Below are 27,135 nucleotides of genomic sequence, written 5' to 3' on the forward strand. Positions count from 1 at the left end.
ATATTCATTATGTACATTAATATCTCCCATAATGCTAATTCACATTTTAATGGGGCTACATATCCCTCCCCTTAGCTCAAACACACGATATTTTATACATATTCATTATGTGCATTAATATCTCCCATAACGCTAATTCACATTTGAATCAGTATACATTATATTTCTTCTAGTAATCATGCACTTAATATCTAGCTCTTCTTTCTTCGTTTTGATAATAACTATATGAGCATTTCACCTGCTATTGGAGTTAGTACTTTTATATCTAGGAATCGAGTGGACAATATTCTTGATTTCCAGTCACAAACTCCAGGTGTCATAGACACTTAATTCTGTCATTCTTTACTCTACTTCTCTGTTCTGTTTTTTCTTTAGTATGTATTAGTTTCATTATCTACCATAGCTTGTAGTCTGGAGGAACTCTGTGACAATGAAAGTGTTCTTTCTAACACTCATAAACATAAAACATAACAATGCTAGTGGAATAGAGACTCCAAACTTACCAGAATAATCTCTACAAAATTTTGTGACTTTTGTCACGATACTGTCCTTTCCCCTCTAGGAACAGTACCTATACCTTACATACGGGGCCGGCTGGAGTGGCCATGCGGTTTTAGGCGCTACAGTCTGGAGCCGAGTGACTGCTACAGTCGCAGGTTCGAATCCTGCCTCGGGCATGGATGTGTGTGATGTCCTTAGGTTAGTTAGGTTTAATTAGTTCTAAGTTCTAGGCGACTGATGACCTCAGAAGTTAAGTCGCATAGTGCTCAGAGCCATTTGAACCATTTACATACAGGATGATCCTAGAGTACCCTTTCTCCTTCTGTTTTGGCGGGTACGCCCCTTTTTAATTCCTGTTTTCCTATGGTACAGGTCAATCCCCTTCTTGGTGCCCCTGTCCCACAGTATAGGTCAGCCTTTCTTAGGTCTGCCTACCTGCACTTTTATATCCAATACATGCTGGGTGCACCCTCCTTATCATTCCTGAATAGGCCTCATGGTTCATTACCCTAGTATACATCTTTATGTACACTATAATTAAATATAGTCTGGAAACTAAATCTGTTTTACGCTTAACACTCACTTCTTAATACTTCATTTAATCCCCTAGAGTCCTCCATTACACTTCCACTCCTATGCTTCCAATATACACCACATATATTATTCAATATATCATACATTTACTTATGCTATACTTGTCCCAATATCCTACAAATCATCAGAACAAATGTTCAACAGATATTCCTGAATAATTATCACAATTAGTTCCTCTCTGGCTTATGCTCATTAGTTCCTCCTTGGCTTATGCTCTCCTTAATTACCCACACTTCCTTCTTATGTATCCCTGATGTGGAATTATTATAGTTTTTGTATCCTTATGTGCATATGTGATATAGAATCGTCATTGTTCTTATACATATATTTCCTATACATATACATATTAATAAATATCTACATGATAGTTTTCTCAAGTAGCTAGGCGGCATAGAACTGTCACAATAAAGAGACATGCGTGCAAATTTTTCTGTGTGCACAATCTTACCTCCTACAGCATTTGACGGTTCTTACATCATTTGTATCTGTACTTCCATTCCTTGTGTCTTCCTGTCCTGTTGTGTGTATGCGTAAGTGTGTCTGTGTATCCTGATTCTTCATCCTACTTATATGAAATAAGTTGAAGGTTATTGGAAACCATGGAAAATAAGAAGGACATCAGTGATAGATGTATATGAATATGTAAAGAGGGAAAGATAGACCGGTACTCAGATGAGAAGTAAGAAAGGAAAAAAGTAGAAATGGTTGCCGAGATCGAAGAAGAGAAAGTATATAGCCCTAAAGACAGGAAACCCTTCCCACCCCCCTTCTCCAGGATCCGTACTTCGACGGTACTGGAGTGAGAAGCCGGAGGAGGTATGGTGTTAAACGTCTCCTACAGAACGGACATTCTCACCTTCACCTTTGAAGTCCCCGAAGAAAATCTTAGCAACCCCCCATGAAATGGCAGATGGTGAAGAATCAGTCACACTTGTTTGCGAGGATCATTTGAAAGGTGTGGTGTGTGTTCTGGGTTAGCCATGATGATGTATTTGTTAGTGTAAATCATGCTTTAATCTATAATACCCACCCCTTCCAAAACAAATAGAAACCCTCCACTTTACATTACATCTCATAAAAGGTATAAAATGTTCTATAAATATAGAAAATTATACACTACAATCAAATAGTGTAGTTAATCACTCTACACTATATTTTATACACACATAAAATACTCTGTTCAGTTTATGTCATCTAGACATCACTCGGTTTAAATAGTATCATCATATTATACCTTTCACTCAAATAATATTTTATTCGTTTCATTTCATGTCTAGAGATCACTGTTCATCTGTGATTCTCGTAAGTTTTCTAATTTACCATCATATCCGGTTTTCTACATACTAAAATTATAGGATAGTTTAAGAATTCGAAAATAGATTACAGAATAGTTTAAGATGTGAAGGGAATTCGGTGCAGGAAAAAATAGCACAGAAGAAACACCGAAAACAACTAGGGATCCGACGGTCGTCACTCCGCCCGTTAACACAGAACGTTAACATCCCTGGGAGATATACATCTTTATGTCTTAAGCATTGTATTTTCCTTTTTCTGATCCTGTTATAGGATCTACTAAAGCTAAGGCTTTGGGATGTATCACCGGTTGTACTTGGTAGGGTACTTCATACTTTTGGAAAAAATTTGTGTGTCTCCTTCTCCAGGGCAGAGCTCCGAAGATGCTGTTTTACTAGAACCAGGTCATCGACCTTGTATTGAGGTTGGATAGCTTTCTCATTATGTCTACTTACTCGTTGTTTAGCCCTTTCAACCAAGTTCTTAGAAACTATTGTTTGATTAAGTTTGTCATCAATAATAGGTTGTTCCGGCCAAGTAAAACAGTTAATAAGAGGTTCTCCCACAAAGGGTTTGCCTATTACTTTCAAATGTGTTAATCCAGTTGATAAATGCTGTAATTCATTTAAAATAGGCTCACAGTCTCTAACTTTCGATGCCCATGATGTATGTTTTTCATGACAATAGGTGCGGCATAATTTTCCAATTTCTTTCATAATCCTTTCGCACGGATTGGAAGACAGATTATAGTTGGATATTAGTACTTCACGAATGTCTTCCCATGCTAAAAATTCTTTAAATTCATTTCTGACAAGTGGCCCATTGTTTTAAGAAATCATTTTGGTTTGCATACCTCAAGAAAGTATTGTTGCAGACAGTGAAATACAATTGGTGTATTTGCTTCCTTGTTGTTGTTGTGGTCTTCAGTCCTGAGACTGGTTTGATGCAGCTCTCCATGCTACTCCATCCTATGCAAGCTTCTTCATCTCCCAGTACCTACTGCAATCTACATCCTTCTGAATCTGCTTAGTGTATTCATCTCTTGGTCTCCCTCTACGATTTTTACCCTCCACGCTGCCCTCCAATACTAAATTGGTGATCCCTTGATGCCTCAGAACATGTCCTACCAACCGATCCCGTCTTCTGGTCAAGTTGTGCCACAAACTTCTCTTCTCCCCAATCCTATTCAATACTTCCTCATTAGTTATGTGGTCTACCCATCTAATCTTCAGCATTCTTCTGTAGCACCACATTTTGATTGCTTCTATTCTCTTCTTGTCCAAACTATTTATCGTCCATGTTTCACTTCCATACATGGCTACACTCCATACAAATGCTTTCAGAAATGACTTCCTGACACTTAAATCTATACTCGATGTTAACAAATTTTTCTTCTTCAGAAAAGCTTTCCTTGCCATTGCCAGTCTACATTTTATATCCTCTCTACTTCGACCATCATCAGTTATTTTGCTCCCCAAATAGCAAAACTCCTTTACTACTTTAAGTGTCTCATTTCCTAATCTAATTCCCTCAGCATCACCCGACTTAATTCGACTACATTCCATTATCTTTGTTTTGCTTTTGTTGATGTTCATCTTATATCCTCCTTTCAAGACACTGTCCATTCCATTCAACTGCTCTTCCAAGTCCTTTGCTGTCTCTGACAGAATTACAACGTCATCAGCGAACCTCAAAGTTTTTATTTCTTCTCCATGGATTTTAATACCTACTCTGAATTTTTCTTTTGTTTCCTTTACTGCTTGCTCAATATACAGATTGAACAACATCGGGGAGAGGCTACAACCCTGTCTTACTCCCTTCCCAACCACTGCTTCCCTTTTATGTCCCTCGACTCTTATAACTGCTATCTGGTTTCTGTACAAATTGTAAATAGCCTTTCGCTCCCTGTATTTTACCCCTGCCACCTTTAGAATTTGAAAGAGAGTATTCCAGTCAACATTGTCAAAAGCTTTCTCTAAGTCTACAAATGCTAGAAATGTAGGTTTGCCTTTCCTTAATCTTTCTTCTAAGGTAAGTCGTATGGTCAGTATTGCCTCACGTGTTCCAGTGTTTCTACGGAATCCAAACTGATCTTCCCCGAGGTTGGCTTCTACTAGTTTTTCCATTCGTCTGTAAAGAATTTGTGTTAGTATTTTGCAGCTGTGACTTATTAAACTGATAGTTCGGTAATTTTCACATCTGTCAACACCTGCTTTCTTTGGGATTGGAATTATTATATTCTTCTTGAAGTTTGAGGGTATTTCGCCTGTTTCATACATCTTGCTCACCAGATGGTAGAGTTTTGTCAGGACTGGCTCTCCCAAGGCCGTCAGTAGTTCCAATGGAATGTTGTCTACTCCGGGGGCCTTGTTTCGACTCAGATCTTTCAGTGCTCTTTCAAACTCTTCACGCAGTATCGTATCTCCCATTTCATCTTCATCTACATCCTCTTCCATTTCCATAATATTGTCCTCAAGCACGTCGCCCTTGTATAGACCCTCTATATACTCCTTCCACCTTTCTGCTTTCCCTTCTTTGCTTAGAACTGGGTTTCCATCTGAGCTCTTGATATTCATACAAGTCGTTCTCTTATCTCCAAAGGTCTCTTTAATTTTCCTGTAGGCAGTATCTATCTTACCCCTAGTGAGATAAGCCTCTACATCCTTACATTTGTCCTCTAGCCATCCCTGCTTAGCCATTTTGCACTTCCTTTTGATCTCATTTTTGAGAAGTTTGTATTCCTTTTTGCCTGCTTCATTTACTGCATTTTTATATTTTCTCCTTTCATCAGTTAAATTCAATATTTCCTCTGTTACCCAAGGATTTCTACTAACCCTCGTCTTTTTACCTACTTGATCCTCTGCTGCCTTCACTACTTCATCCCTCAAAGCTACCCATTCTTCTTCTACTGTATTTCTTTCCCCCATTCCTGTCAATTGCTCCCTTATGCTCTCCCTGAAACTCTGTACAACCTCTGGTTCTTTCAGTTTTTCCAGGTCCCATCTCATTATATTCCCACCTTTTTGCAGTTTCTTCAGTTTTAATCTACAGGTCACAACCAATAGATTGTGGTCCGAGTCCACATCTGCCCCTGGAAATGTCTTACAATTTAAAACCTGGTTCCTAAATCTCTGTCTTACCATTATATAATCTATCTGATACCTTTTAGTATCTCCAGGGTTCTTCCATGTATACAACCTTCTTTCATGATTCTTAAACCAAGTGTTAGCTATGATTATGTTGTGCTCTGTGCAAAATTCTACCAGGCGGCTTCCTCTTTAATTTCTTAGTCCCAATCCATATTCACCTACTACGTTTCCTTCTCTCCCTTTTCCTACACTCGAATTCCAGTCACCCATGACTATTAAATTTTCGTCTCCCTTCACTATCTGAATAATTTCTTTTATTTCATCATACATTTCTTCAATTTCTTCGTCATCTGCAGAGCTAGTTGGCATATAAACTTGTACTACTGTAGTAGGTGTGGGCTTCGTATCTATCTTGGCCACAATAATGCGTTCACTGTGCTGTTTGTAGTAGCTTACCTGCATTCCTATTTTCCTATTCATTATTAAACCTACTCCTGCATTACCCCTATTTGATTTTGTGTTTATATCCCTGTTGTCACCTGACCAGAAGTCTTGTTCCTCCTGCCACCGAACTTCACTAATTCCCACTATATCTAACTTCAACCTATCCATTTCCCTTTTTAAATTTTCTAACCTACCTGCCCGATTAAGGGCTCTGACATTCAACGCTCCGATCCATAGAAAGCCAGTTTTCTTTCTCCTGCTAACGACATCCTCTTGAGTAGTCCTCGCCTGGAGATCAGAATGGGGGACTATTTTACCTCCGGAATATTTTACCCAAGAGGACGCCATCATCATTTAACCATACAGTAAAGCTGCATGCCCTCGGGAAAAATTACGGCTGTAGTTTCCCCTTGCTTTCAGCCGTTCGCAGTACCAGCACAGCAAGGCCATTTTGGTTATTGTTACAAGGCCAGATCAGTCAATCATCCAGACTGTTGCCCTTGCAACTACTGAAAAGGCTGCTGCCCCTCTTCAGGAACCACACGTTTGTCTGGCCTCTCAACAGATACCCCTCCGTTGTGGTTGCACCTACGGTACGGCTATCTGTATCGCTGAGGAACGCAAGCCTCCCCACCAACGGCAAGGTCCATGCTTCCTTAATACGATATAATTTAACGTACTTCAACCAACACTCTATAAGGACAAAAATGTACAATACTCCTCCCTTCCATTTTGGAATTGGTTCAAAGAAATCTGCTGCTGTAAGATCGTGTAATGCCCTAGGAATGATTGGATACATTTTGTATTTAACGTGAGTGTTACTCTATTTAGTTTCTGAGAGGTTTCACGAGATCTTATTAAAGTGTGTCTACAAAAGGTAACAGTTCTTCTACAGTTTTCTACTCACTACACAGTATATCTTTTCTGTTGTAAATGGGTAAATGTCTTATTAGAATTCGAACTAACCCTTCCTCCTCCATGGGCTTTATCTAAGTACTTCGCACTTGTTAAGTGCCAGTCAAGATACTTTCTCATTGTACCCCAGGTACTGTTATAATGCTTAGGCTCCCACAAATCAGATATTAATTTTTCCTGGGCACTAGTTGATCAATACTTCTCCTTAAACTTCTTCTGGAAGTCTGCCCAAGAAGAAAAGTTCTCGATGTTCGCTGTGCCCCACTCCGAAGCTTCTCCTAAAAGGTACCCTACCGCAAATTTGATCTTTTATGAATCTTCCCAGTTTTTCGGCAAGGCTTGGTTAAACCATTTCAGAAAATGGGTAGGATGTACTTCCCCATCTGGCTTAAACTTAGGGAACTGTCTAGATATTGCTGAATTTGCTCCCCATTGCAAATCTGTCATAACTTCACTAGTTAATACTACTTTGGGAGAAGTCACTCTACCTGTTCCTCCAGATTACTGATATTTATTATATCTGAAGGGGCTACTTTCTCTTTAAAATTTCTTTCCACGTTATCAACTTGCATGTTAACGCCAGCAATTTGTGATTGGACTATAGGAGTTAGTTGTCATGCTTTTCAACACTTTCCTTTAAAGTGAGAAATCTTTGTTTTATCGCATCAAATGTAACGTTCCATATGCTTTGAAATGATCCTAATTTTTCACTAAATTCATATTCTACATTATTACATTTATCTTCAAGATCAAATTCTAGTTTTTTAGCTAAGTCCTGAAATTGGTTACTCTGTGTCTGACTAAAGTCAGTGAACAGTTGGTTTAAATGGTTAGTCATGGAATTAGTTAATTCATTCTTTAAATCTAATTTCAAACTCTCCACTTTAGCATTTAAGGCACTGAACTTAGCATTTAAAACCTGTGCTTCTAGTTTTTTACTTAAAGTAGCACTTAGCTCCTTTCTTATATAAGTATTTTGAGCAGTAAATTCTTTACTTTGTGCATCTAATCTAGAATTTAATTGCAAGCTCTGAACTTCTAGGTTTTTACTTAAGTAGTAATTTGAGCATTTACAGCTCCACTAGGCTATAATTAAATTCACTATTTCAGACCAGTCTGGCATTTCCCTAGTCACTTTAATAGCTGTCGCTGGTTCTGCTAGTTGCTGTTCTTGATCCATATTCTTTCTACTTTTAGATCTAGTGTTCATTAAAAAAATTCACCTCTGAGTATAATAACTATACTAACAGTCTGTTATTGAACGGTGTCCTTAACTTCAGATTCAAATAATTATTGTCTTTCGCTCACCAGGCGTAGAGTCTTCAGCTGTGTCGGTGAGCAGGTGCGGAATCAGTTCCAGTAAACAGCATGGGTGCCAGCAGCGTTGAAGTTTAGTTCAGCATTGGTGTCGGTGAACAGATTTGTAGTCAGCACCAGTGAGCAGCAGTTGGCGCCGTTGGTGTCAGTTGCTGGTTATTGCATCCACACCCCCGCGATGTGTATGAGGGCTGCTTACTCTCCACACTGGATCCTCATCATCGAATAAATCTCATTGTAAACTCTTCTTAGTCTAAACTGTTGAGGTTTCCCTTACTTCTTCATTCGTCTTGTATTTATCAACTTTCACCCCTTTTGTCGTTTATGCAGAATCCAACTTTACGAAACAATTTCTCTGTCTTGTTACTATTGGTTGCTGTGGCAAGTCACAATATCTTCTTATCTTGATTTTGTTGTAAAATTCCTCTTTCTTCGAGTCCTGATCATGTCGGTTGCCACATTTTAATAGTTTGACGACAAGAGAAGCAGAGCAAAACTGGATTGAGCACTTTCCTTTTCTCTTATTACAATTGACTTACTTGAAACGTTCAGCCGATCCTCTTCTCTGGATATGCAGCTGTGGCAATCTCCACAACTACTTCTCCGAAGAACTGCTGCTGGTTAGAGGGATTTTTTAAAAAAAATCTCTCTCTCTCTCTCTCTCTCTCTCTCTCTCTCTCTCTCTCTCTCTATCTCTCTATATATATATATCTCTCTCTCTCTCTCTCTCTCTCTCTCTCTCTCTCTCTCTCTCTCTCTCTCCTTCTCTCCTTTTGAAATAACTGGCTACTCTCATAATACTTTCAGTTCAGTTCTGGTATATTTCCATTTCCACAAGTCTCACATAAGTATACAAATTCTTGCAAGTCAATTGCGTCTTTAACCGTCAGATACTATTAAATATATTTACAATGTGGTGAGCTTAATAACCACCAGAAATTCAAAGACAGTTCTTGCTTCTAGCAAGTCTAACACCCAAATTAAGAGTCTCCAGTCAAATCATATTTCATTTGTTCATAACAACTCATACTTAAAACATCGAGTGTTCGAGACAATGGAAGACCGAGTCTCTCTAGAATTTATCTCGAATTTCTTGAGGCACTACTGAATGGGTGGCCCATTGGTAGGTACCAGCACAAACCAAAGAAGAGGGCTCATGTAGCCAGTCCTCCAGAATCAGGAATTACAAGAAGTTCTTCAGTATATAGTAACAGAATGCATGCTGCTGCTTAGAATGGTATTTTTTAATTGTTAGAAGTAAAGAGAACACTTTTGAGAAAGGTTTAGATGACATTGTAGATACGTTAAAATCTGTCAGGTGGTTGCACAATGGAACATTGTTGGTGGAAACCTCTAGTTCCCAACAAACATTAAATCTGCAGAAAGCAAAAAGCCTTGAGCTCTACGCCATCTTGAATTACAGCAAAGATGTTGTGATTTTCAGGGATCTGGTGGAGATTCCCAAGGAGGAATTGAAAGATGAGTGGGGTCAAGAAGATGTAGCTAGTGTACAAAACATCATAAAGGGAAGGGCCCAAAAGACACTGAACATCTTGAAGTGCCTTAGCCAGAGGTCCTGGGGAGTGGACAAAGTCCATCTCCTCCAGCTTTATAGGGCTTGTGTGAGATCGCAGCTGGACCACGGGTGCCTGGTGTACAGGTCAGAGGGGCCTTCTTGCCAGAAGATCATTGGTGCCACACACCATGAGGGCACCAGGCTAGCCATGGGCAATTATAGGACCAGTCCCATACCCAGTCTGTATGCTGACGCTGGTGAACCAGCACTTGCCATCCAGCACCAACTCATTGTGTTGTATCAGGCATGTCAGTTTCTTACTGTTCCCACCTCCCGAGCATACCACACCAACTGCCACTCTAGATACTACAGAGGCCCAGAGCGATTTTAGATTTAATGCATTACGGGAGAAATCACACTCCTGTATATGTTTTTAACACATTATTTTATGAAATTTTGGCTTAAAAACTTAAACAGGGGACTCTGTTGGTTGCTCTGTTGCTTTGAGTGCTAAATTACTTGGCTATTCCTATTCCCTGAGTCCTTTACTCTTTACAATGCTTGTACCAGCAGATAAAGTAGTCCAGAATATCCTCAGGCTACAAAGGCTGGGGAAGGAGGTGTCTTTCTGTATGGTACCAGGGCACAGGTGTATTGCCGGGAACAAAAGGGCAGATGTAGCAGCCAAGGAGGCATTTTGTGATCCTTAGATACTTCAGTGTGCCATTCTCCTTGATGCTATTGCCTCACTGTTGAGATACAGAGTCGCGTATTGATAAGAAGAAGAGTGGCTGGTAGTGGCAGACAATGAGCTTCATCTCATAAAGACCACAATACAGCTGTGGCATACCTCCTTCCGGCTGTGCAGGTAGGATGAAGTCCTCCTTACTCATCATCACATAGGCTAGAACCCTATAAAGCCTGTCTTCTTGCTCTGACAAGAGGACCGTTCAATGTATGGGGTTGTGGCGTACAAATCAGTCTGCTCCACATTTTATTTTCAGACCAGAGGGCTGCGACAGATTTACCAACAAATCATTTTCAAATGAATGTTGGGAGAGTTTGAAGGTTTTGTGATATGCCCTACTTGTTTTATATATTTTTTATAGAGGTGTTTTAATTTGTCAACAAGGTAACTGGCTCACCCATGTTTTTCATAAGTGCTCAGCCAGTCACATTTCCCTGTGTCATTATTTTTGCCCTTTCATTTTATTTATGTTTTAATCCAAGCTATAGTACCTTTCACCCTTTCTCTATTGCCCTAAGGCATGTGAGATAGTGATTGTGTGGGCCATCACCAGTGAGGTGGGAGTAGGTGACTGAAAGCTGTTTTTTCAGTTATAACCTTGTCACTGAGCACCCATAAACTTTAAAAAATGACACACAAACACGGGAGAAAGATATCTACTGTGTACTGCTCATGAGGAGGTGAATCCATCAGCACACCTGAGGATGACAACATGGTTGTTTGGACTGGACTTCTGGGGAGTTGTTTGTATTCCCTATAGACTGCAAGTGACTAATTACTTCCTGGATGGCTGGAAACCACAAACTTGGATGTCTGTAGCCTCCATCTCTGTTGAAAGTAAACTCGTTGTTAGGGTCCCTAGAGGTTTATGGAATTTTCTTCTGAAAAGTTTAGATTTTGTGTCTTGCATATGTATGTAGTTAAAAGCCTGAAGATTTATATATGCACTACTACACACACTGCAATACTACTGCATACACTGAGAGATGATTCCTAACAGTTAAAATGGACTTGGCTATGCTGCTTTGTCCATCTGCAATAACCAATCATGTAATGGAATTTTCGTTACTTCTCTATGACAGTGCCTCAGTTTTAGCACAGTTCCAGGCAACTACAGCCTACAGTCAGTGCTTTTGACACTTCTTGGTAGAAAGTTGCCTACAGTGCTGCAAGTTGTTAGAGATCTTTACTTACCATATGAAGTATATGTATGACATAAAACTTACTCCAAACAAAAGTATAATATATGTTGTTGTTGTTGTTGTTGTTGTTGTTGTTGTTGTTGTTGTTGTTGTCATCGTCGTCTTCCCCTGTCTAAAGACTGATTTGATGCAGCTCTCCATGCTACTATATCCTTTGCAAACCTCATCATCTCAAAATAACTACTGCAACCTACATCCTTCTGAATCTGCTTACTGTATTCTTCTCTTGGTCTCCCTCTACAATTTTTACCCCCCACCACCACATTTCCCTTCAGTACTGAATTGGTGATCTCTTGATGTCTCAGAATCTGTCCTCTCAATCAATCCTTTCTTTTAGTCAGGTTGTGCCACAAATTTCTTGTCTCACCATTTCTGTTCAGTGCCGTCTTATTAGTTACATGACCTACTCATGTAATCAACATTCTGTTGCTCCACATCGTCCATGTTTCACTTTCCACACATGTGCACACTGCATACAAATACTTTCAGAAACTCACTTCATGCCATTGCCATCATCAGTTATTTCGCTGCCCAACTACCAAAACTTGTATCCCTTTTCCTAATCTAATTCCCTCAGCATCACTTGGGTTAAGTCGACTACATTCCATTATCTGTCTTTTGCTCTTGTTTGTATTCATCTTGTATTTCCCTTCCAGGCACTGTCCATTCCATTCAACTGCTCTTCCAACACCTTTGCTGCCTGCTTTCTCTGACAGAATTACGGTGTTGTCGGTAAACCTCAAAATTTTTATTTCTGCTCCCTGAATTTCAATTCCCACTCCAGATTCTTCTTTGGTCTCCTTTATTACTTACTTAATGTACACATTGAATAACATCAGGGATAGGTTACAACCCTGTGTCACTCCCTTCTCAACCACTGCTTCCCTTTCATGCCCCTTGACTCTTATAACAGCTGTCTGGTTTCTGTACGAGCTGTAAATTTTCTTTTGCCCCCTGTATTTTGCCCCTGTGCACTTCAGAATTTCAAAGAGAGTCAATTTTGTCAAAGGTTTCTCTAAGTCTTCAAATGCTATAAAAATAGGTTTGCCTATCCTTAACCTGTTTTCTAAGGTAAGTCACAGTCTCAGTATTGCCTTGCGTGTTCCTACATTTCACCAAAATCCAAGGTCCGCAGCTCTTGGTCTAGTGGCTAGCATTGCTACCTCTGGATCCCAGGATCCCGGGTTTGATTCCCGGCTGGGTCGGGAATTTTCTCCACCAGGAACTGGGTGTTTGTGTTGTCCTCATCAACACTTGGGAAGTGGAGAGATTGCAACTGGAAAGATTGGGAACTTGTACGGGTGCTGATGACTTCAATGTTGAGCACCCCACAAGCCATCTTCATCATCATCTCCAGAATCCAAATTGATCTCCTACAAGGTCAACTTCTGCAGTTTTTCCATTGTTCTTCAAAGAATTTGTGTTAGTACTTTGCAACCATGATGCATTAAACTGATAGTTCAATAATATTCACTTCTGTCAGCACCTGCTTTCTTTGAAATTGGAATTATTCCATTCTTCTTGAACTCTGAGAGTATTTCGCCTGTCTCTTACATCGTGCACCCTAGATTGAAGATTTTTGTCCTGGCTGGCTCTCCCAAGGCTATAAGTAGTTCTGGCAGAATGTCATCTACTCCTAGAGCCTTGTTTTGACTGAAGTCTGTCAGTGCTATATCAAATTTGTCTTGCAGTATCATATCTCCCATCTCATCTTCATCTAGGTCCTCTTTCATTTCTGTAACACTGTCTTCAAGTTCATTTACCTTGTATAGACCCTTATATACTCCTTCCACCTTTCAGCTTTCCTTTCTTTGCTTAGGTCTGGTTTTCCATCTGAGCTTTTGATATTCATGCAGTGGCTTCTCTTTTCTCTAAACACCTCTTTAATTTTCCTGTAGGCAGTATCTATCTTTCTCCTAGTGGAACATGCTTCTAAATCCTTACATTTCCCCTCTTTCTGTTCCTGCTTAGCTATTTTGCACTTCCTGTAAGTCTCATTTTTTAATGAATTCCCTTTCACCTGTCTCATTTACTGCATTTTTATATGTTCTCCCTTCATCAAGTAAATTCAGTATCTCTTCTGTTACACAAGGATTTCTCCGAGCCCTTGCCTTTTTACCTTCTTGATACTGTGCTGCCTTCAGTATTTCATCTCTCAAAGCTACCCATTCTTCTTCTACAGCATTCATTTCCCCTGTTCTTGTCAATCTTTCCTTAATGCTCCCTCTGAAACTCTGTACAACCTCTATTATGAGAAGGGAAGCTGCTACTCACAATATAGTGGAGACGCTGAGTCACAGGTAGGCACAACAAAAAGACTCTCACAATTAAAGCTTTCACACACACACACACACACACACACACACACACACACACACACATGACTGCAGTCTCAGGCAACTGAAACCACACTCAGTAGCAATCTGTCTTTTCCCACATTGTTGATGTTCCTAACTGGAGTTTCTGTTGTTTGATTTTACCTCCAGAATATTTTACCCAAGAGGATGCCATTGTCGTATATACATACAAGGTGCATTCAAGTTCTAAGGCCTCCGATTTTTTTTCTCCGGACTGGAAAGAGATAGAAACATGCGCATTGTTTTAAAATGAGGCTGCGTTCATTGTCAATACGTCCCAGAGATGGCAGCACCATATGGCAAATGGAATTTTACCGCCAGTGGCGAGAATGAGAACTATTTTAAATACTTAAAATGGCGACGTTTTCCTTGCTTGAACAGCGTGCAATCATTCGTTTTCTGAATTTGCGTGGTGTGAAACCAATTGAAATTCATCGACAGTTGAAGGAGGCATGTGGTGATGGAGTTATGGATGTGTCGAAAGTGCGTTCGTGGGTGCAACAGTTTAATGAAGGCAGAACATCGTGTGACAACAAACCGAAACAACCTCGGGCTCGCACAAGACGGTCTGACGACATGATCGAGAAAGTGGAGAGAACTGTTTTGGGGGATCGCCGAATGACTGTTGAACAGATCGCCTTCAGAGTTGGCATTTCTGTGGGTTCTGTGCACACAATCCTGCATGACGACCTGAAAATGCGAAAAGTGTCATCCAGGTGGGTGCCACGAATGCTGACGGACGACCACATGGCTGCCCCTGTGGCATGTTGCCAAGCAATGCTGACGCGCAACGACAGCATGAATGGGACTTTCTTTTCGTCGGTTGTGACAATGGATGAGACGTGGATGCCCATTTTTCAATCCAGAAACAAAGCACCAGTCACTTCAATAGAAGCACACAGATTCACCGCCACCAAAAAATTTCGGGTAACCGCCAGTGCTGAAAAAATGATGGTGTCCATGTTCTGGGACAGCGAGGGCGTAATCCTTAGCCATTGCGTTCCAAAGGGCACTACGGTAACAGGTGCAACCTACGAAAATGTTTTGAAGAACAAATTCCTTCTTGCACTGCAACAAAAACGTCCAGGAAGGGCTGCGCGTGTGCTGTTTCAGCAAGACAACGCACCCGCACATCGAGCTAACGTTACGCAACAGTTTCTTCGTGATAACAACTTTGAAGTGATTCCTCATGCTCCCTACTCACCTGACCTGGCTCCTAGTGACTTTTGGCTTTTTCCAACAATGAAAGACACTCTCCGTGGCCGCACATTCACCAGCCGTGCTGCTATTGCCTCAGCGATTTTCCAGTGTTCAAAACAGACTCCTAAAGAAGCCTTCGCCGCTGCCATGGAATCATGGCGTCAGCGTTGTGAAAAATGTGTACGTCTGCAGGGCGATTACGTCGAGAAGTAATGCCAGTTTCATCAATTTCGGGTGAGTAGTTAATTAGAAAAAAAATCGGAGGCCTTAGAACTTGAATGCACCTCGTACAGTAGAGCTGCATGCTTTCAGGAAAAATTACAGTTGTAATTTCCCATTCCCTTCAGTTGTTCACAGTACGAGCGTGGCAAGGCCATTTTGGTTGAGATTACAAGGGCAGATCAGTCAGTCATCCAGACTGTTGTCCCTGCAACTAATGAAAACGCTGCTGCCCCTCTCCAGGTACTATATGTTTGTCTTTCCTCTCAACAGATACCCTTCAGTTGTGGTTGCAACTATAGTACAGCTACGTGTATCACTGAGGCATGAAAGTCGCACCACCAATGGCGAGCTCCGTGGTTCATGATATCTATGTTCAGTAAATCTTGGCATCAGGCCAAGTTCTTTTACGACCATAGCCTATGAGTTCCTGACAAAATGTCCCAAGCCTATCCCACTCACTCTGTGACACTTTTGATAAGCATTGTCTTGACTGAAGTTCCAGACCAACAAAACCTCATTATTGGCAGAACAGCATCAGTATCTAAAGCTACTCGAAGCATAGAAACTGTTGAGGGTTGGCATTTGAACTTTAATTACAATAACACGAGGGTTGGCATTTGAACTTTAATTACAATAACACTTGGCCGTTAATGAAGGTAGATTTTTACTACTTTTTATTATCTGCCTCAGAGCTACATATGCAGTGGGATATGGCATGTTAATGATCTTTGGAAAATATCAGAACACCACTAAAACTATGACTGATCTTACAGTTTGTAAAATAAATGAAAAAAGATCACATCAACAACTTCAGATATGATAGTAACAAAAAATTACACCGCAAAGTTAGGGGCATTAAAAGTGTATGTATTAAGTGTGAAAAGATTGGTGTAAAACTTAATTTTAGAAAACAAACATTGTAACAAAACAAGAGGAAGGGTAATATGGAATTCAAAGAAGACATCATGGAAGAGGTCAGTAAATGTATATTTCTAAATTACCTTATGTGTTGATGACAAATAAGTAGTTTATGTAGTGAGCAAGTAAGAAGGCCAACCCTAAGAAGAGTTTTGCAATTTAATTAAGCTTGTTAAAACAAACTAAAATTCCACTACAAGCAAATATGAAAATCAAGAAAGATTCTAATCCTTCCAGTAACTTCATGTAGCTGTATTGTGAGCAGTGAAGTAAGTTGATTGCAAGAAAATAGGTACACCTGTCAGATGGATTTTAAAGAGGATTAAGAGGCATTAGAGTATGGGAAAAAAAAAATAAAAAATAAATAAATAAATCTAAACTAAAATAAAGAAATATATTTAGGTCAAAATGTCTCAATGTACACTTAGAATGGAAGTTGAAGACTCACTTGACAAAACCATAGTACTCTGATAAGCAGGGGGTTGAATATGCAGAATAATGGAGAAGAAAATGAGTAAACAGTGCTAGATCATCATCTTGTCAATAAAGACTGACATTGTCTGTCACATCCAAAGGAATGCTAAACAACTTAATGGACCATGATAGCAGTGAGATGTATTCTTTCATCTTAAGGCAGACTGTGATACACTGCAGTCTTGTAATAAACACTGTGGTTTGGAACCATTTCTGTTATAGAGCTCTGCTGGAAATACAACATTGCATTCAACAATGTAGGAAAAGACAGATTGCTACTTATCATAAAGAAGAGACGTTAAGTTGCAGACAGGCACAATTAAAAGACACTTACATAAGGCTTTCGGCCACAGCCTTTATCAGTAAAAGAGAGACACACACATGACCACCAACTCCAACATCTTGTGCCTGTCTGCAACTTAACATGTCTTCTTTACGGTAAGTAGCAATCTGTCTTTTCCTACATTGTTGATATTCCTACGTGGAGTCTACCATACATTCAGTTAGTATCTACAGTGCAATTGAAATGAAATTTAAATTCACATTGAGACTTTAAATGTAGTGCTCTGCTGAATAGTCTGAGTAATTGCACTTTAGAAACAGCTACCAATAGTTATGTTTTCCAATGTCCTCCCAGATCTTTCCTGAACCATTTTGCACACAGCGTAAAGTATACAGACTGTCTCACTGCATATACTGTTCAACTGTAGTTAAGTAAGAATCAAATGAAGGCACTTTCAAAATATAGGTATATCCGCAATGGGGTTTACACTGAGGTCCTTAAGAAACTTCACTTTCTAAAGTTGTTCATATCCCTGTCCCACCATCCATAATGTTTTTTTGTGGTTTCTCTAGACCACTTAAGGCAAATGCCAGGATAGTGCCTGTGAAAAGAACACATACAGTAATTTTCCACTTCCTTGTACAGTACAAGCTTGTGCTACATCATCATCTTCAACATAGAATTAAACTCTAATATTCTTTCATTTAAAAGTAAATGTACAGCAAGACAGGCTTGGATAGCTCCATTATTAGAATATTTTGCATTACAGTACAGTCGTTGTAGTCTGAGGTGAACAAAACTGGGATCACTTCAAACTGTTGAAGACTAGGACTATGCTGTAGTATACAGAGAAGTTGCAGCATTAGAAAATTGTAGCGAAATGCAGGAAGATCTGCAGTGGATAGGCACTTGGTGCAGGGAGTGGCAACTGACCCTTAACATAGACAAATGTAATGTATTGCAAATACATAGAAAGAAGGATCCTTTATTGTATGATTATATGATAGCGGGACAAACACTGGTAGCAGTTACTTCTGTAAAATATCTGGGATTATGCGTGCGGAACGATTTGAAGTGGAATGATCATATAAAATTAATTGTTGGTAAGGCGGGTACCAGGTTGAGATTCATTGGGAGAGTCCTTAGAAAACTTAGTCCATCAACAAAGGAGGTGGCTTACAAAACACTCGTTCGACCTATACTTGAGTATTGCTCATCAGTGTGGGATCCGTACCAGATCGGGTTGACGGAGGAGATAGAGAAGATCCAAAGAAGAGCGGCGCATTTCGTCACAGGGTTATTTGGTAACCGTGATAGCGTTACGGAGATGTTTAACAAACTCAAGTGGCAGACTCTGCAAGAGAGGCGCTCTGCATCGCGGTGTAGCTTGCTCGCCAGGGTTCGAGAGGGTGTGTTTCTGGATGAGGTATCGAATATATTGCTTCCCCCGACTTATACCTCCCGAGGAGATCACGAATGTAAAATTAGAGAGATTCGAGCGTGCACGGAGGCTTTCAGACAGCCGTTCTTCCCGCGAACCATACGCAACTGGAACAGAAAAGGGGGGTAATGACAGTGGCACGTAAAGTGCCCTCTGCCACACACCGTTGGGTGGCTTGCGGAGTATAAATGTAGATGTAGATGTATCAAAACTTATTTTGGAGAAAGAAATAAAATGATATTGAAAAGAATACAGGAGTAAAAATATGAACCTTACTGGAACAAAGTGTTTACATAGGCTTTTACATTGGCAAAATAAAGATTTTCTCTTAAGTCTGGTAACAGTTCAGTTCACAAAATAATGGAGTGTTTTTTGTTTGGCAAAGCTGCAACATTTCCACACAGCAATACTACACCAACTTCTGAAGAGTAGGAGGTCAGTTGGTGTCGCCTCAGGCTGCTGTTCCACGTAGCTGATAGTGGTCTCAAGTGTAGTGTAGCCCACCAGTGTGACTCGTCAACAGCCTCATTATTCTCACACTGTTTTGGGGTGATACCCAAGTCTATCACAGAAGAACAAAAACATAGACTAAACAGGCTGTAATTTATTTATTATTTGTACTCTTAGCTAATTTTGACCATTTTCACACTCTTATCACAATCCTCAAGTTTCACATCAGATTTTACTAAATAGCTAGTACATATGTAAAGGCACACATTGTTTTCATGTGCATGTGTAGCAAAGTTACTCATATGTGTGTTGCTAATGGACATAATCAAGGGCATTACTCAGTTGTATTGTGTTATACACGTACCGGTACATGAAAATGTTGTGTGCCAGTACATATGTATTGGCTACTTAGTCAAATGTGATGTGGAGGTAAGGCAGTGATAAGTGCTTGAAAATGACCAACAGTTGAAATTAGCTAATAGCACAGACAATAATTATATTACAGCCTGCTTGAAGCAAGTTTTCATTCTTAAAACTTATTGAGGCTGTGGACATCCACAAGAACAAAATTCTATAACTTCCAAGAGTTCGTCTGATTTAACCACTCCATTATTTCCACATTTTCTGTCTCTTTGCAATCTGACAATCTTCCGATGAAATATCACAAAGGGTGATCGGCCCATCGCCAAAATCTTTGGTTTCTGTATTAGGCCTACTTTCCTGTAGAATTTCTCTCCATGATTTAAAAACTGCTTCTGACTTTATCTTGATCCAAGAGTCTCTTATCCAGTACACTGTGAGAAGTATCTGTGTGGAGTCATTGACGCAGATGCAACTAATGGGAGTGAATTGTTTGACAGGTGTTGTGCTATGAGCGGTTGGGAGGAAAGAAATTGAGGTCAATACACTGTATAGTAGGTCTTTTTTTATGGGACTTGGATTTATTGAAAACTTGCAATTCAGAGACTCAAAGTATCAAGACTGTATTGTACAGCAAAGAAAGAATCTTTAGGGCACCAATTGTCTGTAAATACTTGAACAAATGGTATGGGACACAGACAGATTGCTGCTTATTATGTTCTGTAAAATCTTTTTACTATTTCCGCATTTAATGTTCCTATAATATTTATTTTTTGTATTTTAAGTCTCTACATGTACTAAAGCACAAGATTATTAAACTAGTGTCAGGTGTTCTTGACCCACTCATAGACAGGGCTAATGCGAATCATAACAGGTGTTCAATGAGACTTGGAGTACCAATTTGATACTCTCTCTTACGTCTTTTACTTATTACAGGTGTATTTCCTTTCTGAGATGTTATTTGTGTCTGATGTGGGCCAAGTCACTCACTTCTCCAATTCATTATGCTCAAAAGGCAGAGTTGGTAGTGAATCAAGAGTACTGAAGGTGTTTTGGTACTCTCATGTTTTCTGTCTCATATGCAATGTATGCATGACTTGGGCAATGTAGGTAGGGTTCATATTCCAATTTGTTACAGTGATACAGTCCATTATTCAAGTAAACATTTTCTCACGGTAGCCATAACTTCATGTAGTGTGGTTGATATGTGTTGGTTATGGCAAAAAACTATCTAAGGCATGTATGTTATTTCTTACACACATCCTACAGTTAGCAACAATTTTGATACACTAATGTTAAAGTAGCTTCTATGCACTTGAAGGTCTTACTGATGTGTTTGTTTTCTTTAATTAATGTACTTAGTGTATATAAAACATTCACTGTAAGCTGGTGTTTTGAATGGAAGTTAAAGAAGTCGTCCCTTTAATGGGGCGGGGTGAAGAATTGGCTCATGTAGTAACACAGACAGCAAGGAAAGGAGTATATATTTATGTAGTCATACACAAAGTGCATGTGCAAAAAAATAGAGAATTTCAAATAACATACACTGAACACATATCTGTAAAGTACTTTGCATTAAGTACCCTTGAGTGTGTTATTACACTCAGTATAATGATGACAGTGGTATTCAGCAGCATCAGTACACTACCACATTTTTAAAACTGCTTGCAACTTTATCTTTTTGCTGGTGATAATGCTACTGCTACCAATCCAGCAGAGAGTGAGGGCGCAACATGTTAAATGGCTCATCTACACAAGGATTTTGTTGCACACTGTTGCATTTGCCCTTACATAAGCAAATAACTATTATTAAGGTGACCTAAGAGATCAGTCAGTGAAATACTGATATGTAAGACATGAGTAAATTAAGTAATGAAATTGGGAATTAAAGCTGTGACCCTTGGGGTATTAATGTACATTTAACGCATGTTTGAATTAACTTTTGCTTCATTCATAGTAGATCACTTTGCTATGAATGATGGCCCTACATATACTGTACACAGTGTTACAGTGCAGTTGCAAGAAACTAAACAGTTCATTGTATCACAATCACTATAAGTTGCACTTCACAGCTTAAATTCTGAACTCACAAACTGATACACCAATCATTAAGATCGCATTAATCCTGTAGGCTATTGTAATGTTCCTACCTCGGAACTCGAACACACGCAGCCCCTAAGCAGTTAATCCACCCTTACCAACATGGCTCCAGCCAGGAAAAGATCATGATCTCTGCCTTGTTTGCTCTGTCCTGAGTTTTGGTATGTGAGACACTGCTCCAGTCAAACTAATATCCATATAACTGACCATCATTCGCGTACAAAAACATTTTTTATAATATTCAAATACTTCAAACAAATACTTTAAACAATTTTTATACAATTATTGTTATCAAATACTATAATTTCTTGTCTTTTTTTTTTTTAATTTTTTTTACTCGTACATGAACCAGAACCAAATTCCTCATGAAACTACTACTGTATTCTCTCACACCATTTCACATTCTGTTATATAAAATCCTCAACAATTATTAATCTGTAAATTTATTGTTAAATAAACATAGAAAATTAAATATCAATACAAATTATCCACACAGAGGTTAATAGCTTCATGTATTTGTGGATAACTCTGTTTTACACACACAGTTTCACCTGTTACCGTACATGCAAATATTTACTCATTTATGTAACATATACTTATTTTTTATTTATGAGTTAAGAAATATTGTGTGCTGTACACCTTGCTGTCACAAGTCAGAAAACATCTGTCAGTTCTGGATTGTCAAGCTGGGACCTTTCAGTCTTGTTTCTTTTTTTCTTTTTGTGGCAGAAAAAGTTATTCACAACAAAAAGGTAACTCAGACAGGAGACATGATCTTAGCGCATTTCTGTTTACTTTGAGAAGAGAAATTCTTTTATGTGTATGATGTGCATCAAGTACCTCTGTACCATGTTCAAGATTTTACCTGTCCTTTAAAAGTATCTTAATGAGCTACTTCAGATAGAAAGTATCTGGTACTACAGAAAACAATATGCCGATAAAATCGTTTAATTTTGCATGCTATGTAGGTCCTGAAATCTTGTCTCAAAATTCTGGTGAAGTCGTACAATCTTCTGTTGGTAAATTATGAAATATGAGGCTGAAGGTAACTGCAATGTTGAAAAACATTTGGAAGTTGTAAGGTTTACTGTACCATGCTGTTTTAAAATGATGAAGTGTGTTCTTAACTGAATTAACTGTTTCATACACTTTAATGACTGGCTGCTTAGTGGAATGTGTAAGTTACGTAACTGTATTATTGTACCACCGAAAAAAGTTATCATTGCAAAATTATGGTTATTCGTGCTGTTTCATTTTCATAAACAGTATGGTTTTTCCCAAAGCACAAAGAACTTACTGAAAACCTTCCCTCTGCTAAATAAGAGAGAGAGAGAGAGAGAGAGAGAGAGAGAGAGAGAGAGAGAGAGTGAGTGAGTGAGTGAGTGAGTGAGTGTGTGTGTGTGTGTATGTGTGTGTGTGTGTTTCTTGTTTAAATTAGGAAACTGTCATGTGTACAAAGCTCATTGCCCATTGCCTCAAACAGTTTCTGCCCTCTAACAGACATATGTGTTTATTGTGATACTTTGCTTGAATTTACTTCATATTAACCTGCAATGTTATGCCATAGGTATGTCCTACGTGTACCGAGTAAGGTGGTACAGTGGTAAGCACACTAGACTCTCATTCAGCAGGGCAGTAGTTCAAACCTGCATCCAGTCATCCTGATTTAGGTTTCCGATGATTTCTCTAAATCGCATCAGGTAAATGATGGGATGGTTCCTTTGAAAGTGCACCACCGACTCTCTTCCCCATCCTTCCCTAATCTGATGGGACCGATGACTTCACTCTTTGGTCTGCTCCTCCAAATCAATCAACCAACCAATCTTGTGTGTTTGTGTGGAAGGTTTTGCGAGTGTACATTTATTGAGTTGTCTGATACTTTCAGAATTTAAATCAGTTTCTAAAGTCAAGAAAGATTTATATAAAGCCTCACATGATATGTGAATGCAGGATGTGACTCAGATTTATTCCATTCCATTTGTTTATATTTTTCAACCACTTCCCTATGTTACTGTGTTTTAGGTGTATACTTGTGCTGTCTCATAAATTTAAAATTTACTGTATTGTTAGGTTGATAGCATTTTCCATATTTCTGTGTTGATGGTCTCTGTGATTATGACTTCAGCCGTATTTTCCATTTAATAGTCTGTTTTTTAATTTATTTTCAGACAGAAATGATATTTGCCAGAATTCCCCTCAAGAACTACATCAAGAACTACATAGTGTTCAGGTATGTTACTCTGAATATTAGATTTGTGTGTTTGAGCTGATGATTGTCACAGTATGATGATGGAAGCTAACACCTTGTGATTCTCTACAGATGTATATTAACTCATGATCATGTTGCAGAATTAATAGAGGATGGAAGTAATACCACAATGATAACTTCTAATAAGGTTCATTCAGTTTTCAAGGTCTCCCTTTTTTCCCCTGATGTAGTATTTACTCTCAAATAATTGAAGCTTCAGTCACTTATCATCCCAGTTGGAGATACCACACTTCCCATATCTGATATTGAAGCTTGATAGCTGCATCATGGGACCTCCATTACTGACAAGGGAATCTCCCCATGGCACCCCCCTCAGATTTAGTTATAAGCTGGCACAGTGGATAGGCCTTGAAAAACTGAAAACACATCAATTGAGAAAACAGGAAGAAGTTGTGTGGAACTATGAAAAAAATAAGCAAAATATACAAACTGAGTAGTCCATGTGCAAGATAGGCAACATCAAGAATAGTATGAGCTGAGGAGCACCGTGGTCCCGTGGTTAGCGTGAGCAACTGCAGAACGAGAGGTCCTCGGTTCAAGTCTTCCCTCGAGTGAAAAGCTTATTTTTTATTTTCAGACAATTATCAAAGTTCAAGCACTCACACATAATCAACTTCGCTCTCCAAAATTCCAGGACATGTTCAGATTTGCTTGGACATATGCAGGATTTGACGGTCTACACACAGAAAAATTTGAAAACGTTAAAAATATGTTTTGACAGAGCACAGAGAAAACTGTCGACTGTGAAACTGTCGCATTCATTTGTTGCAGTTTATGTGACAAACTCTTATGTTTTCATCACTTTTTTGGGAGTGATTATCACATCCACGAGAAAACCTAAATCGGGCAAGGTGGAAGAATCTTTTTACCCATTCGCCAAGTGTACAAGTTAGGTGGGTCGACAACATATTCCTGTCATGTGACGAACATGCCATCAGCAGTGTCATATAGAATATATCAGACGTGTTTTCCTATGGAGGAATCGGTTGACCTATGACCTTGCGATCAAATGTTTTCGGTTCCCATTGGAGAGGCACGTCCTTTCGTCTACTAATCGCACGGTTTTGCAGTGCAGTCACAAAACACAGACACTAAACTTATTACAGTGAACAGAGACGTCAATGAACGAACGACAGATCATAACTTTGTGAAAATAAAGAAAGTAAAATTTACACTCAAGGGAAGATTTGAACCAAGGATCTCTCGTTCCGCAGCTGCTCACGCTAACAACGGGACCATGACACTCCTGAGCGCATATTGTCCTTGCTGTTGCCTGTCTTGCACATGGACTACTCAGTTTGTATATTTTGTTTATTTTTTTCATAGTTCCACACAACTTCTTCCTGTTTTCTCGATTGATGTGTGTTCAGTTTTTCAAGGCCTATCCACTGTGCCAAATTATAACTAAACCTGAGGGGGGTGCAATGGGGAGGTTCCCTTGTGAGGAAAAAATTGTCAGAACCAATGTAATGTAAGCAAGAAATGTAGAATAACTCCTGAGTTCAGTCTGAGTAGTAGTCAGACATCAGTTAAGCAGACCTCAGTGTTCTGATACATGAAGTAAATTTTTTTGTCATGATTGAAATATGAAACCCGCATTGGAATAAATTAAATAATGGAAAATCCAGGATGAAATAATGACAATGACAATGAGGCTGGCCTCGTTGGGCGGAGACAGTCCTCATGTGTGTGTGTGTGTGTGTGTGTGTGTGTGTGTGTGTGTGTGTGTGTGTGTGTGTGTGTTTTGTCTACTTTAGAAAAAAGCCTTTTTGCTGAAAGCTCACATGTTTAGCAGTCCTTTTTTTTTTTTTTTTCGCCAGTCTGCTATTCAACATCTCCACTGTATGGTGAGTAACAATCTGTTCTTCTCATAGTAATCAAATAAGTTACTAATTCAGAATAATGTTGCTGGTCACAGTTTTCTTCGTCACTGATATTCGTGAATTAGTAATATTCCATGAGTATGGAAATTGTCCTAATAAAAAATTGTACACACACACTCACATTTTTCCACTTGTTCTTTTTGCAAAGAAATTCACCTGTGAAAAATGGTTGTAGAAGCAGGCACTACCATAGTGTTGTATCGTGTTTGTGTAGTGTATTGCGTTGTGGTTTCAATTATCTTTAAATATACTTCAAATGCAAATGAAAGTTAAAGTTGCTATTTTTAATCATTGCACTGAAAACTGATATTATTTGCAGAAAACCACATTAATAGTCAGCAGTTATGACTCCAACAACACTCTGATGCTAGGCCACTATTTTTAACTGTTTGTGGGTAAAAGTGCAAAACGTTCCCTTACATTACTTCTATGCATGTCAGGGTAATAAATTTCAGTAGAGCATGAATCGATATTCTCAGGGATTTCACTCAAAGATGGATTTGTTTGCATGAAAGGTGTATTGCAGTTCGCTAATTTTCACTTTACAACCAGCCTGTATATTTAATGAATATTCCATGATCACTGGGGTGGTGAATACGGTAAGCTGAACATACTTGACAGCATATGTCCAGTATGACCACTGTTTTTGCCAAAACCAAGACATTTTTGTATTAAATATTTACCTTTAACCTTGGAAAAAGATTGGCTGAACTTTATCAAAAGTAAGTAGGCTTGAAGACCCACAATTGACAAAATTAGGTAGGTCGATAGCAATGGTGGCCAACAATAGAGGACTGAAGCTAAGTAAAACTACCTCAGGTGAGGGCACAATATTACAAATAAAAGAATTTTTTTATGATTAACAAATATAGTACTGTATTCTGAGACTGCTTAAGTAAATAATTCATACACTTATTGTTAACAGACCTGTATTGTAATAAGAGCTATTACAGTCACAGCCATCTAAGTCACTGGTGATCTTAAGAGAGCTAGAGTCAGGCTTTGTTCATTGGACAAAAAAGGAAAGAATAGTAATTGTCACTGTCTTTAGTAGTCAGAATCAGAGATCAGACAGTCGTGTGTAATTGTTCATCAACATCACTGATCACCTTTTATCAATTCCTTCTCATGATTTCTTTTGTTTCTATAGTACTTTCAGTTTATCACACAGATCCAAAATTATGCTGTCAGATTTCAGTAAATCCTAACCAGGGGACAGTACAAGTGACATGTGAACTGTGATGATTATGCAATGGCAAGCAAAACATAGATGCCATTATTTTCAGTGTACTGCAAGTAGCTCAGATTTTTTTCAGTAACTGTTAATTTGTGGGTTCCAATTGCATTGACCATCTTTTTCATTTCAGAGTAGTAAAATTATGCAAATATCTCTTACAATATGAACGCTGAGGAAAAGACATGCCACATGACAAATTGTCACCTTTACTGTGTTATGGCAATATGCCAGATTTCATAACACCCATCACAATTAAACTTCACACATTTTCAGTTCTTTAGGCACAGTAGTATGCACAGATCCTAATTTCTCAGTCCTGTCT

At 39.0% G+C, this 27,135-nt stretch overlaps 1 protein-coding gene across 5 annotated transcripts in view; it reads left to right on the plus strand.

Moving 5' to 3' along the window:
• LOC124795103 overlaps positions 1–27,135 on the plus strand; it is a 357,029-nt gene that overhangs the window by 259,768 nt on the left and 70,126 nt on the right. For 2 of the 5 annotated variants that reach the window (XM_047258949.1, XM_047258950.1), the window contains exons 9-10: positions 23,593–23,654; positions 25,514–25,540. In XM_047258949.1, the coding sequence (XP_047114905.1) occupies positions 23,593–23,654; positions 25,514–25,540 (89 nt within the window). The remainder of the gene's footprint in view (positions 1–23,592; positions 23,655–25,513; positions 25,541–27,135) is intronic. The other 3 variants (XR_007016643.1, XR_007016644.1, XM_047258951.1) reach the window with 3 other exon arrangements.

Source organism: Schistocerca piceifrons, chromosome 4 (assembly GCF_021461385.2).
Source record: "Schistocerca piceifrons isolate TAMUIC-IGC-003096 chromosome 4, iqSchPice1.1, whole genome shotgun sequence".
Lineage (NCBI taxonomy): Eukaryota > Metazoa > Arthropoda > Insecta > Orthoptera > Acrididae > Schistocerca > Schistocerca piceifrons.